The 12544-nt window shown below is 40.6% G+C and overlaps 1 protein-coding gene across 2 annotated transcripts in view; it reads left to right on the top strand.

Annotated features, from left to right (window-relative positions):
• cdh10b (cadherin 10, type 2b (T2-cadherin)) overlaps positions 1–1877 on the top strand; it is a 29259-nt gene extending 27382 nt beyond the window's left edge. For both annotated transcript variants that reach the window (XM_027008521.3, XM_027008518.3), the window contains one exon: positions 739–1877. In XM_027008521.3, the coding sequence (XP_026864322.2) occupies positions 739–1229 (491 nt within the window). In that variant the 3' untranslated portion in view covers positions 1230–1877. The remainder of the gene's footprint in view (positions 1–738) is intronic.
• Positions 1878–12544: the final 10667 nt, after the last annotated feature.

The following is a 12544-nucleotide window of genomic DNA, read 5'->3' as shown; positions in this document are numbered from 1 at the left end:
AGCAAAATGAGCTCTTAAAAGCCTTGCATTCTGTAATATGACATGAGTGTTGAGTAAGAGAAGGTGAGAGAAACAAGCAGAATAAAGCTCTCCGCCTTTTTTTTCTGAATCTTTAATTCTACGAGGTGATCGCTGCAGACACTACTAAGTCTTTATCAGCAACAGTATAGCTCTTTCCTCCTTCTATTCATGAGGATCATAAGCGCACGACACCTTTTGAAACACACTCCTCTGCATCTTCTGCTAAGCCCTCCGCAGTGTTATGGAGTGCTAGCTCCATTCTTATCTCCTCTCCCTGCCTTATCCAACCCACAGCCATGCGTTTCTGGCTCTCTAGCACCCCCTTTCTTCCCACTGCTGTAATGGAGCTCTCGCTCCCTAACTGATCTCGCTCCCTAACTGATGAACTAGTATTTCATATTGGAGGGCAGCCAATCATACCCTATTTTCTGCTTTTTGATCTGTAACTTTTTGACTTTATGATTTTCTTTTGTGCATATTGTTGTTTCTCAGGTCACTTACTCAATGAATGTCATTCTGGATTTGATTACAGCATTTTCCACTCTTTTGTTGCTATAGTGATCGTAGTGATCAGATTTCAATCTCTCTCCATATTCATTGTTCTTACTGTTACCCCTCTTCCATGCACAGAAATGCTTAGGGACCATAAAGCATTATTCATCTCAGCTGTCACCATAGTGATTGCAATGTTTTGTTTGTCTGTTCCTGTCTCCATAGTGATTGTGGTCCTGTTTGCGGCTCTGAGGAGGCAGAAGAAGAAAGAGCCTCTGATAATTTCCAAAGAGGATGTGCGGGACAACGTGGTGAGCTACAATGACGAAGGGGGAGGAGAGGAGGACACGCAGGCATTTGACATTGGAACGCTAAGAAACCCAGAGGTGATCGATACCAATAAAATGCGACGAGACATTATCCCAGAAATGTTATTCCCCTTCCGACGTGTCTCCCCCATAAAAGACAACACAGACGTGAGGGACTTCATCAATAGCCGTCTTCAAGAGAACGATTCAGACCCCACAGCACCGCCTTACGATTCTCTGGCTACCTACGCCTATGAGGGTAATGGCTCACTAGCAGAATCTCTCAGTTCTCTCGAGTCAACAGCAACTGAGGGTGATCAGGATTTTGATTATCTTAGTCACTGGGGCCCACCATTCAAAAAACTGGCAGACATGTATATAGGAAAAGAGACACACAGAGAGACTTAAAGCCAAGTTTTAACACTGTACTGGGTATTCTGATTCATATCACTACATGAACTTAGACCCACACTTTTATGCAGTTGTGTAATCCATTTAGAGTCAATGAAGACCTGAAAGTCAGCTACTGGAAACCTTTCATACAGAAGACAGACTCTTTTCTTCTTCTCCGCATTCTTCTAGTACTTCTTGCTCTTTCTCTTTATCTCTTTTTTATCCAGTAAAGATGCCTTTGAAATTTAGGAATTTGTTGTGATCAATGGTGTGAACAATGTGTTTTGTATCTTCAAACAGTGATAGCAGCTTTCTATACTATTGATGTTTATTGCTAAATAAATGGATGAAAATAATCTGATTATTAGCTTAGATTTTATTGCAAACCATGTCTACAATAGATACATGTATAATATGTTTTACAATTATGAACATAATGTAAACTCTTTGGAATCTTTGTTTAAGAGGATGTGTCCCAGTGAAAGGTTTGTATGGATTTTGTCAAACTGTGCATTCATCTCAGCACACTGAATTAGATATGTATAATGAAAGGTGTAATCTTGTAGAGTAATGACCATAAACTCTTCATGTTGTTTGGATGCTGTCATGTTGTTTTATACTGTATTTATATTTTTATACTTATTTTGATAATAAAGTTTCGAAAATCACTTCATACCGTTTCCTGTATTCATTATCAGTTCATGCTAAGATGACAGAATTGTTCATATGAGCTTAATTAAAGCGCCACCACCACAGAAAAAACAGTAAATGGTAGTGAAAAAGTCTTTTGAATGCACTGGCCTATAGTGAGCAGCTTTACTATTTGACCTTGAAGAGTTTGAAAAAAAAAAAAAAAGATTTTGTTGGATAAAGCAGCTGTTAACATCATTTCTGTGATATTTTCTTCCTTTTACTAAAATGTGAAAAATAGTTGACCTTGAGCCTCTTTCAGGGGATGCTGCAAATAGAAATCCTCCCAAAATTAATGTTTTTATTGCATCTAGTCAAGAAAATAATATCATTCATGCAGTGAAGCTGGTTTTTGTGTTATATCAGAACCCTTCTAGTTATTCATTTGTATGAATACATTTACAGTTCACTTGGTGTCCTTTCTAAGTGTCTCCATAATTCAGCACATATATTTTTCTCATTATATTGGAAAATCATGTTTTACCAAGGTTGAACATTATGATAAAAACTGTAGTTTAGCAAAGACAATAACAATCTTAAGCCACTGAGAGAAGCAAAAGTAGAAATAAAAGCAGTTATGCTTACACCTGCACATAAAAGTGTTACCTATTCCTTCTTTTGGAAGAACATTTTTCATCTTCCTCTGATACATTTTTCAACACTGTCCCTAGATTACTAAATGGTGTGACTTCCATTTGCACTTCAGCCACGTGGAAACAAGCTGTGCTGGTAAAAAATAAAATCCCAAATGGCACAGTTTTCAGTAACTTAATGCAAAGAAAAAAGTTAAGAGATTTAACAGTACTGTTTGCGTGAAATCAAAACTGGAATTTTAAATCTAGAATCTGGAAAACTGGAATCTTGGAATCAAAACCAAGATCAACTGGAATTTTAAATACTCGCTTTGAGTTGGGTTACTATATCTCTGAACATTATGAATATAGGATAGCAGGACAAGTTATGTCTACAGAAAACCTATTTTTTCTACATTTAGATTTCTCTCCTTGTCTGTGACAATGTGATGTGAAGGGCCAGGCAGAATCAGATGCTGGAGGATATGAAACAGGAGCTTTATTAGTGTTCAACTCTGTGGTAGCTGAATAAACCAGGGTCAAAACCAAAAGAGCAAAGTAAGGGGGAATCCAAATCATAGAGCTAGAACAATCCATGTCAAAACCAGAAGAAGCATCCAAAACCAGGCAGTTAATCCAAAAAAATGGGCAGGCAAAAATCGGCAACGGGAAATACAAAATCAGGGTAGGGTACACAGGAAGCTAATCAAAGAAAAATAATGCTCGATATGCTTAGAGAATCTAGAGGAAATACTTCACAATGTATGAAAGCTTGAGATAGGCTTATATACAAAATCCTCTGAAGATACAGGTGAATTCAGTATTCTTGTGATGATCATTTGATTGAACATCCCTGATTGACTGAGTCATTGGCTGGGTGACAAACTGTCTGCTGGGTAGTGTAGTGTGATAGCGGGTCAGGCAGCTTGACAGTACCCCCCTCCAAAGAGTCCAGGATGGCCACGACGACCATGACGACCTCTTGCCATCACGGCAGATTCCAGTCCAGCATGAGAATCCTCCACAGGAAGGCAGAGAGGGTGACTCCGCAGACGAGGAGTAGGCTTGTCCGGGAATCTTGTGTGGAAGTCCGAAAGGAGGCCAGGATCCAGTACATCACAGCAAAGGACCCAGCTTTGTTACTCAGATCTGAACCCCTCCCAGTCCACCAGGTATTGTACTGAACCATCCCTTCTCCTGGAGTACAGAATGCGGTGCACTGCATATAACAGAGCAGCGTCATAATCAATAGGCTGATGTGGGGTCTCATCTGGAGAAACCTCATCCAAAAGACCTGAAATAACAGGCTTGAGAAGAGACACATGAAAGGATCCCGAGATACAGAAGTGTGAAGGCAGGCTCAGTTGGTATGTGACCTCGCTGATGTGTTTGGCTACTTCAAATGGGTCGATATGCTTGGGGCCCAGTTTGCAGCAGGATCCCTGCTTACAGAAGTCCCATGTAGATAGCCCCTCTGTGTCTGTCTGCTATATCTTTGTATCTTTGTAGGGCATGTTTGATACATTGGTGTGTCTCCTACAATATCTTCTAGCTATGCTGCATCCACTCATCCACAGCAGGAATATCATCTGTGATAGAAGTCTACTGAGCTATAGGGGATTGGTAACCTAGAATACAGGGGAGGTCAGTGACGAAATCCAAGGTGATGTGAGACCAGGGTCTTTCAGGTACAGGAAGTGGCATGAGTTTTCCTGCAGGGAGAGTCTTAGGAGTCTTGCTCTGGCTGCAGATAGAACATGATGAAACATATCGGTGACTGTCGCTTGTCATACTCTCCCACCAATACCAGTTAGACAGGACCTGACGAGTATGTGTTTCCCCCAGATGGACTGTAGCGAGGGAGGAATGAGCCCAGGTTATTAGACAGTCCTGGCAAGAGGCAGGTACTTAACATTTGCCCGCTGGACATTCTGTTGGGATGACAGTGCCTTGTGTGACTTGTTCGATTTCTTGATCTATATTCCACCATATAGATGCCAGATGCACCCAGGTAGGTAGAATGGTTTCTTTATCACCAGATTTCTCCTCATTCTCCCCTAAATGAATACAGGACAAGGCATCAGCTTTCATATTGCATGTTCCTAGATGATACATAACCATTAAGTTAAACCTTGAAAAGAATAATGACCAATGGGCTTGATGGGATGATTAGCCCCTCCACCCCAGCCAGTGCCTCCACTCCTCCAAAAACAGTTCACATTCTCCTATACCATAGTTTTGTTCCACCGGGGATAATTTACAGGAGAAATATACCACTGGGTGTAATTTAATTTTGTTATGTCTCTGAGAGAGCACAGCTCCTACACCGATATTCAAAGAGTCAGCCTCTACTACAAATGGGATTGTCGGATCAGGATGTCCAAGTGTGGGAGCAGTGGTGAAAGCCTCCTTTAATCGGATGAGTGCTTGCTCAACGTCTTGATTCCAACAAAGCTTGGTTGATGCTCCTTTTAGGAGGGCTATGAGGGGGGCCACTATACTGCTGAAGTTCCTGATGAAACGTCGATAAAAGTTTGAGAAACGTAGGAAGCTCTGGAGCCTCTTGACTGTAGTAGGCACCAGCCAATGGAGGATGGCTTCTATCTTTTTATCATCCATTGTGATTCCCCCATGACTGACTACATATCCCTGGAAAGTTGTAGTAACAGGAACTCGCATTTCTCCCCCTTTACATAAAGTCCATTCCCAAGAAGAGTCTTCAACACAGATCTCATATGTTGTACGTGGGTCTGAAGATCGGGCGAGTAGATGAAGATGTCATCGCTATATGCAATAACAAATCTCCCTATTTCTTCTTGAAGGACATTGTTGATGAAGGCTTGAAACACAGACAGAGCTACACTGAGACCATATGACATCACTTTGCACTCATGGTGACCCCTAGTGGTAACGAAGGAGGTCTTCCACTCATCTCCCTTCTTTATACGTATAAGCTTGTAAGCACTACGGAGGTCTAATTTAGTGAAGCATTTTGCCTCTCGTAGTTGCTCCAGGGCAACAGGGATGAGGGGTAGTGGGTATGCGTATTTCTGGGAGCTCTGATTGAGATTACGATAATCGATGCAGGGGTTAAGGCCACCATCTTTACAAAGAAGAAGCCCGATGCCAGGGGGGAAGTGGAAGGCTGAATGAAGAGTTGCCTCAGTGCTTCATCTATATACTGATCCATGGCTTTCTCCTCCACTTGGGAGAGAGGATAGATGTGAGCCTTGTGTAATACAGCTCCCTCCAGGAGTTCAATGGAACAATCATAGGGATGGTGTGGGGGCAACAAGGTAGCTTTCTTTTTACTGAACATGCTAGTGAGGTCCTGATATTCTTGAGTAGGGGAAAAGACTTGGTCATCAGCAGGACTCTCTGTCGTTGTGGATCAGAGTTTAATCGCGGGTAAGGTCAAACAGTCCTTCTGACATTGAGCAAACCACTGAGTTATCTCCTACTGGGGCCATGATATGCTTGGGTTATGTTGTTCAAGCCAAGGTAGGCCCAGAATAACTGAGAATGACGAGGCTTTTAGGACAAGAAATGAGACGAGCTCAGAATGGAGTGCGCTGGTGGTAAGTTTTACAGGTGGAGTGCGGAGAGATATGGAACCAGCCCTGACTGGTGATCCATCCAGAGCAGCCAGGCAAAGGGTCTTGGGTAAAGGCTCTACTGGGATATCCAAATCTTGTACCAGACAGGCATGTATGAAGTTGCCCTCTGCCCCGGAGTCAACTAGAGGACGGAGTGTGAGATCCAACATAGACGGGTGGCATAAATGATTTAGCTACCATCCTTTGCTTGGGCAAGACCACTACTTGGGTTTGTGGTGTGGGAGTCGTGCCACCTCTATGACTAAGTGACACAGATCTGTTGGGTCAAAGATGACCATCCCTGATAAGATGACACAATGAGCCAGAGTAGAGACACAGACCCTCTTGGAACCTGCGCCACCTCTCCTCTTCGGTTAAGCGAGAGAAATCACATTGCATTGGCTCCACCATGTGTTCTCGTCTAGGCTCTGATCTATTACTGGGATGGGGTAGGTGGAACGAGTAATACTGGCTCTCCATGGTCTTCATTCCTGAAGATAACGATCCAGGCAGATGGCAAGAGCAATAAGTTGATCCAAACCAAGCTTATCATCCCAGCAAGCTAGCTCATGCAATACCACCAAATTTAGACCGTTTCAGAAAGTGACAATTAAAGCTACATTGTTCCATCCGCTACCAGCAGCCAGAGTGTGGAACGTTGCATAATCAGCTATGGAATGGTTGCCTTGGCATAGTTTAGTGATAAATTCCCCGCATGCTCTTCGTTCATGCAGGTGGTCAAAAACTGCTTTAAATTGAGCGATAAACTCCTCGTATGACAATACGATGGCAGTAGCACAGTCTAGTGCCTTGTCTGATAGACAAGAGGTAAGGAATGAAATCATTTCATGGCTAGAGCAGGGTGGAATACTATTGAAATATATGGAGCATTGTAGCAGGAAACCCCAACACCTTTCAGGGGAGGCATCATATTTCTCAGGTTTACTCACGGGGAAGGTTGGTTGAGTACTGATGACAACGGCAGCGGATAACAGCGTTGGGATGAACTGGGCTATCATTTGTAGCCTGGGGGTAAGTTCTTTGAGACACTACCCGAGTTCAGACGTTTGAGTCTGTTGATCCGCCTGTTGTTTGACGATCATGTCCATTGACCACGTGAAGTCCTCAAGCACCTGTTGGTGTTGGTTGAGTAGCTGACCTTGGTTGGTAAGAGCCTCCTTCAAGGCTTCCAAAACTGCGATCTGCATGAACGTGAAGTATTCTGTGGTGGGCCAGGCAGAATCAGACACTCACGGATATAAAACAGGAGCTTTATTATTGTTCAACTCAGTGGTAGCTGAATAAACCTGGGTCAAGACTGAAAGAGTAAAGTAAAGGCGAATCCAAATCATAGAGATAGCACAGTCTTTGTCAAAACCAGAAGAGCCATCCAAAACCAGGCAGTAATTCTAAAAAAGTGGCAGGCAAAAATCAGCAATGGGAAATACAAAATCAGGGTACGGTACAGAGGAAAGATAATCAAAGCAAATAATGTTCAGTATGCTTAGAGAATCTAGAGGCAATACTTCGCAATGTATGAGAGCTTGAGACAGGCTTATATACAAAATCCTCTAAACACAGGTGAATTCAATATTCTGGTGATGATGATTTGAGTGAACGTCCCTGATTGGCTGAGTCATTGGCCGAATGATGAACCATCTGCTGGGTAGTGTAGTGTAATAGGGGCTCGGGTGTTATGACACTGAAGTGGTTGCATGATGTTTATATTTAACATTTTAATGTTGTGTAAATGTATTATTCTGTTGCCTGCAGCAATTCATCACTGTATTACATGGGAAGATCTACATCAAAATAAATTCTAGCATTTTCTCTTCATAGATATTACATGCAATACTAAATTCGTCAGCTTTATAAGATTACACAAAGTACTACATTTTACCAACTGTCAAATTCTGGCACTGTTAAAGATTGTGTGTGCATGTACATAATTCAGACACTTCAGGGAGGGAGGAAGGGCAGAAGAGAAAGTGAGGAAGAGGGTGGGGGAGACAGAAAAATAGAGAGTGAGAGAGAGAGACTTATCCATTACAATAAAATCCATTCTTATAGAATCATTTGAAATTTCAGACTAGTACTGTCTATGAAACACAGGACCAAATGGCAAAACCATTACATCATCACCATATGTAACTTATGCTTGAAGAAAATAATAATGATAAAATAAGCCTTTCTAGCATTGTGTTTATTAATTTTTATTTATTTTATTGTACCAGTTAATGTATTTATTGTATCAGGTTATCTTATAACTATCACTATGCGAAATCTTGACCCAGACTTTTGGCTGAAGGCCTAGGTGATATAATCTTTTTTTCCTTGGTTGGATTTGTGGTTTACCACAAACTATAATAGAGTTATTTGGTAGGTGTCATGATTAGTCCCTCCCAGGTTCCAGCTTCCGTGGTTTCCCTTTCTTGTGCGTTTTGGTTCCAAGGGGTTTTCTCCACCCCTTGTTTGATTGCTTGCACCTGTCCCTCGTTTCTACCTTTGGTTTATGTATTTAAACCCTATTGTGTGCCGTGGCTGTGGCTGTTCATTGAATGTGTTTAGTTCATTGATGGTTGAATGTATGTTTATTCTAATGGTTATGTTTCTTTGTACGCCATGCCTTTGTGTTATCCTAGCCTCTGTGTTTCCTAGTCTGTTATAACCTGCTTAACCTGTGTGCTTCCGTGTGGGTTAGTTCTCGTCACTGTTTATGTTTAGTTACTCGTGTATCTTAGCCCTTGTCTCATTTGTCATGTATTCTCAGGCTCTCTGTGTCAGCTCTTTGACCCTGGACTGCCTTAACAATTCTAATACTGGATTTTCCCCTATTAAATCTTGCTCTTCTTCGCACATGCGTCTGTCTCCTTACCGCTCACTGTTATAGTAGGGTGATACAAATAACCTTGAAAAACAAGCTAACATTTTCACAGGTTTGCTTTACACACACCCATTACCTCACAACTTCAGGAATGCAGGAATTGACAGCTGTGTGGCAAGTTTTGAAAACCTTACTAGCTACATTTTTACTAATTGAAAAACATCATGTTTAAAAAGATCTGTCTCTTTTATATATATATATATATAGATAGATAGATAGATAGATAGATAGATATAGTGTGTGTATAAACTCGTAATCTGCAGAGATAAATGAGTAGATATCCTGGACTACAATCACAAATCTACTGGATTTAACATTACATTAACAGCAAATAGCACTTCAGTAACACAATTCATAAATGTGGATTACCAGCACATTTTACCTTATCTGTCATATATGGTGTTACTGTGTTTTGTCCTGATTTGCATATGACTTTAGCAATTCATAACTGAACACCACTCTACAAAAAATACCACCTGAGCCTGCCCGATGGTAAATGTCCTGGTTAGAAGCCAATGTAGATTGCATAGTCTTTTCTCCCTGCAATGTTTTGTCACACTTTCAAGTCAATTCTGTGAACACAACCATTTAGTTCATTGAAAAGTTTATTTAAACTCTTATTTTAGGGTCTGTTTGAAGTGCACACGATAGTAAACTGCACAAAGTACACAAAGATGAAGGTGATTTGTTTGAGCAGTATCTCAGAATACCGTGAACCTTTGACAGAAAAAATACATGTTTAGGTGTTGCAGAGGAAGAAAATGTGAACAGATATAGACGGAAATACTGAAGTCAGCGCAGTCATGCAACTCACATCTTGGTCAAAGTATCAAATGCTTTATATTCTTTATGTAACTGGCAGTTTTCAGCCTACCACTAGTCTCACAACTGAGGTTAGTCAGTCATCTGTCTCTTGACATTGCTCTTTAATATGCATGGCCTTCTTTGCATGTCAATTTTGATTGGCTTTCATCCTGAGCAAAAGGTGAATTTTATGGTAAATTGACAAGTGTGCTAATTATCACTACATTATTATGAATAGGATTTAAATACTGTGTCACACATTTTGTGTGGTGTTTCACAGTTTATGAATCTGGCCCCCTGTTCCTGTAACTCCTAATCATTGTTTCTTGTGGTTAAAAGCTTGAGCTGGTTGCATAGTTTGTTAAAAGAGGTCATTTAAGTTGGCCTAACATAAATGTTATTAGTTGTAACTACTTAATTTTGATCTGTTACTACAAACAGACCTACTACTCAATAATTTTTTGGTCAGCACAATTAATAAACTTCACTTGATTTACTTAGATTTAAACAATAATAAATGTGTTGCTCATACTCATCAGTTGACTCATCATGTTTTACAATGCATTGTAACTGGAGGCGATATTTCTCTACAGCATGAGTTCAGACCAGGCAATGCCAAAGCATGACATGCTCTAGAGGAATCTGAATCTATAAATGAAACCTGAACTCAGTCTGTTCACACACCAGATATGCAGTCCCTAAATATAAATGAGGCATAACCTTTTAAGAGGTGATGAAGTTGCCTGGCAATCTCCAGCCAGAAACTTGCCATGGAGATTTGATGTAACCAAGAAAAAAAGCCCTCATATCATTAGCTAGAAGTAATCTGAGGAGAGGAGTGACACTGTAGTCCTGGGGCCAGTAATTTGAGTTAGTCTTGTGTTGGCTGTATTTTTTTAATGCAACCTGATTTGCATACATAAGAATCAAGAACAGGCCAAGATAATGACAATAAGAAAACATATTCCAGCAATTGTTTGTCAAATGAGCATTAATGATATTGAGGAGCAGACAATGTCACATTAAAAGCCCTTAAAACTCATGAGGAGCTCTAATTTATTTCTCAATCAGAAGAGGAAAATGTTAGTGCCACAGCATAAAAGTGGCTGTCAAAGTCATGACTTTTTGATTTCTCTGGATATTCACCACCAACAGGGCAAGACTGGCGCAAAGCATGGCTTCCTGTAGAGGTGAAAACAGTTTAATCACAGCTTTTAGAGTGGATAGGGGACCAGGCATCACACAGTGAGCTATTTGGAGAAAGCAATGACCCATGCACTGCAATGAACTGTGGGAAATGTCTCATATCCTGAGGGACACTGCAGGGTTGCTGGAGCAACGTGATGGGAAAGATCCTCATATACATCAATCAGGCTGATCGTAGGGGATGATCATAGAGATCACAGCAGCAAGAAGCTCTATCACGCATATAATGTTCCCTCTCAAGAGGGATAGTAAACTGTGTGCCACATGGAATAACACATGAAAGCTCTCTTGTTAATGCTAAGTTGGCAGTTCACACATTGACTGCTGGCAGAAGGTCGAACAGTCAGTCTTCAATAAGCTGTCAATTACAGCATGTTTCACAAGCCTTGGAAGCTGACTCAAGATCAGTTTTCATTGGAAGCATGTTCTTTGTTGCCATCTCACAGCACTGCAAGAAAGTGTCAAGTCAGCAAGTACTGATGTGTGTGAAGTATACTCTTGTATTTAGTGCTTCATTTCAGCAGTGTCAGCTCTCACATTAAACACCTTACACTCCTCAAAACCGCTGGTGAATATAGTCTCATTCCTAATTCTTTACTCTTGAACTTTATTAGTTTCACTGTAGTTACTGAATAGTTCACAGTGCTTACTATTAATAACTAGATAATAATCCCGGCATTTAAGAAGACATCAGACATCAGTAGGTGTGTGTGTGTGTGTGTGTGTGTGTGTGTGTGTGTGTGTGTGTGTGTGTGTGTGTGTGTGTGTGTGTGTGTGTGTGTGTGTGATATTCAAAGGTTATGGATAACCACAGTTAGTACTTACTGAATGATGTGTACAGTATTGCGGTTATTTCTCATACTTTATAAATGCAGCCTTTGCATTTATTATTGTCTGTAGGGACACTTTATTCCTCAGGCTTAAAACTTGATGGAGAACAGATATATGTTATTTTTTATAGACTTTCTCTTTGTTCTTCACAGCTCCAGTCACAAATGCTTTGCTGAGTATGAATAATTCAAGGTATGTAGTTAAATTTGACTTTTACTGTTTTGAGCACCTTTCTTCCTAGACAAACTGACAGTTGAATTAGGTACATGAAGTCATGTGTACAGTGAATCATGTGTACAGTGAAAAGTACTGGGACTATATAAGAAACATTGATTATTTTTGTTACACCTTCATTGCATTAAAAATGAGAAGAAGAATATGAGGCCCAAGCATAAAATATCATAATTTGTTTCTTGGTGAAATGTTTCATCCGTCCTGGACCAGTGCTCTTTCCTGTGTTTAGTTCTAAAGATTCAGGATAGGCATATGTCTTGATGAAAATTAGTGAAGGGTGTTTCTAATTGCTCCATTTTTTCTTTTATTTTCTGACTGACTGAAGCCACTGGAGTTTGCCTTCTCTGGATTTCAGTTTAAAGACATAAATCAAAAGCAAAACTTGAGAACTGACCATGATGGAAAAGCAAGAAATACTGAAGATAAGATTAAGGCAAACTCCAGTCAGATCCTCTGCAAAACAATATCATCAACAGTATGGTGCACTACAACTCCTGCCCCCCCCCCCCCTCC

Source organism: Electrophorus electricus, chromosome 15, assembly GCF_041902795.1.
Source record: "Electrophorus electricus isolate QZ-2024a chromosome 15, ASM4190279v1, whole genome shotgun sequence".
Lineage (NCBI taxonomy): Eukaryota > Metazoa > Chordata > Actinopteri > Gymnotiformes > Gymnotidae > Electrophorus > Electrophorus electricus.
This window is presented reverse-complemented; position numbering and strand designations above follow the sequence as displayed.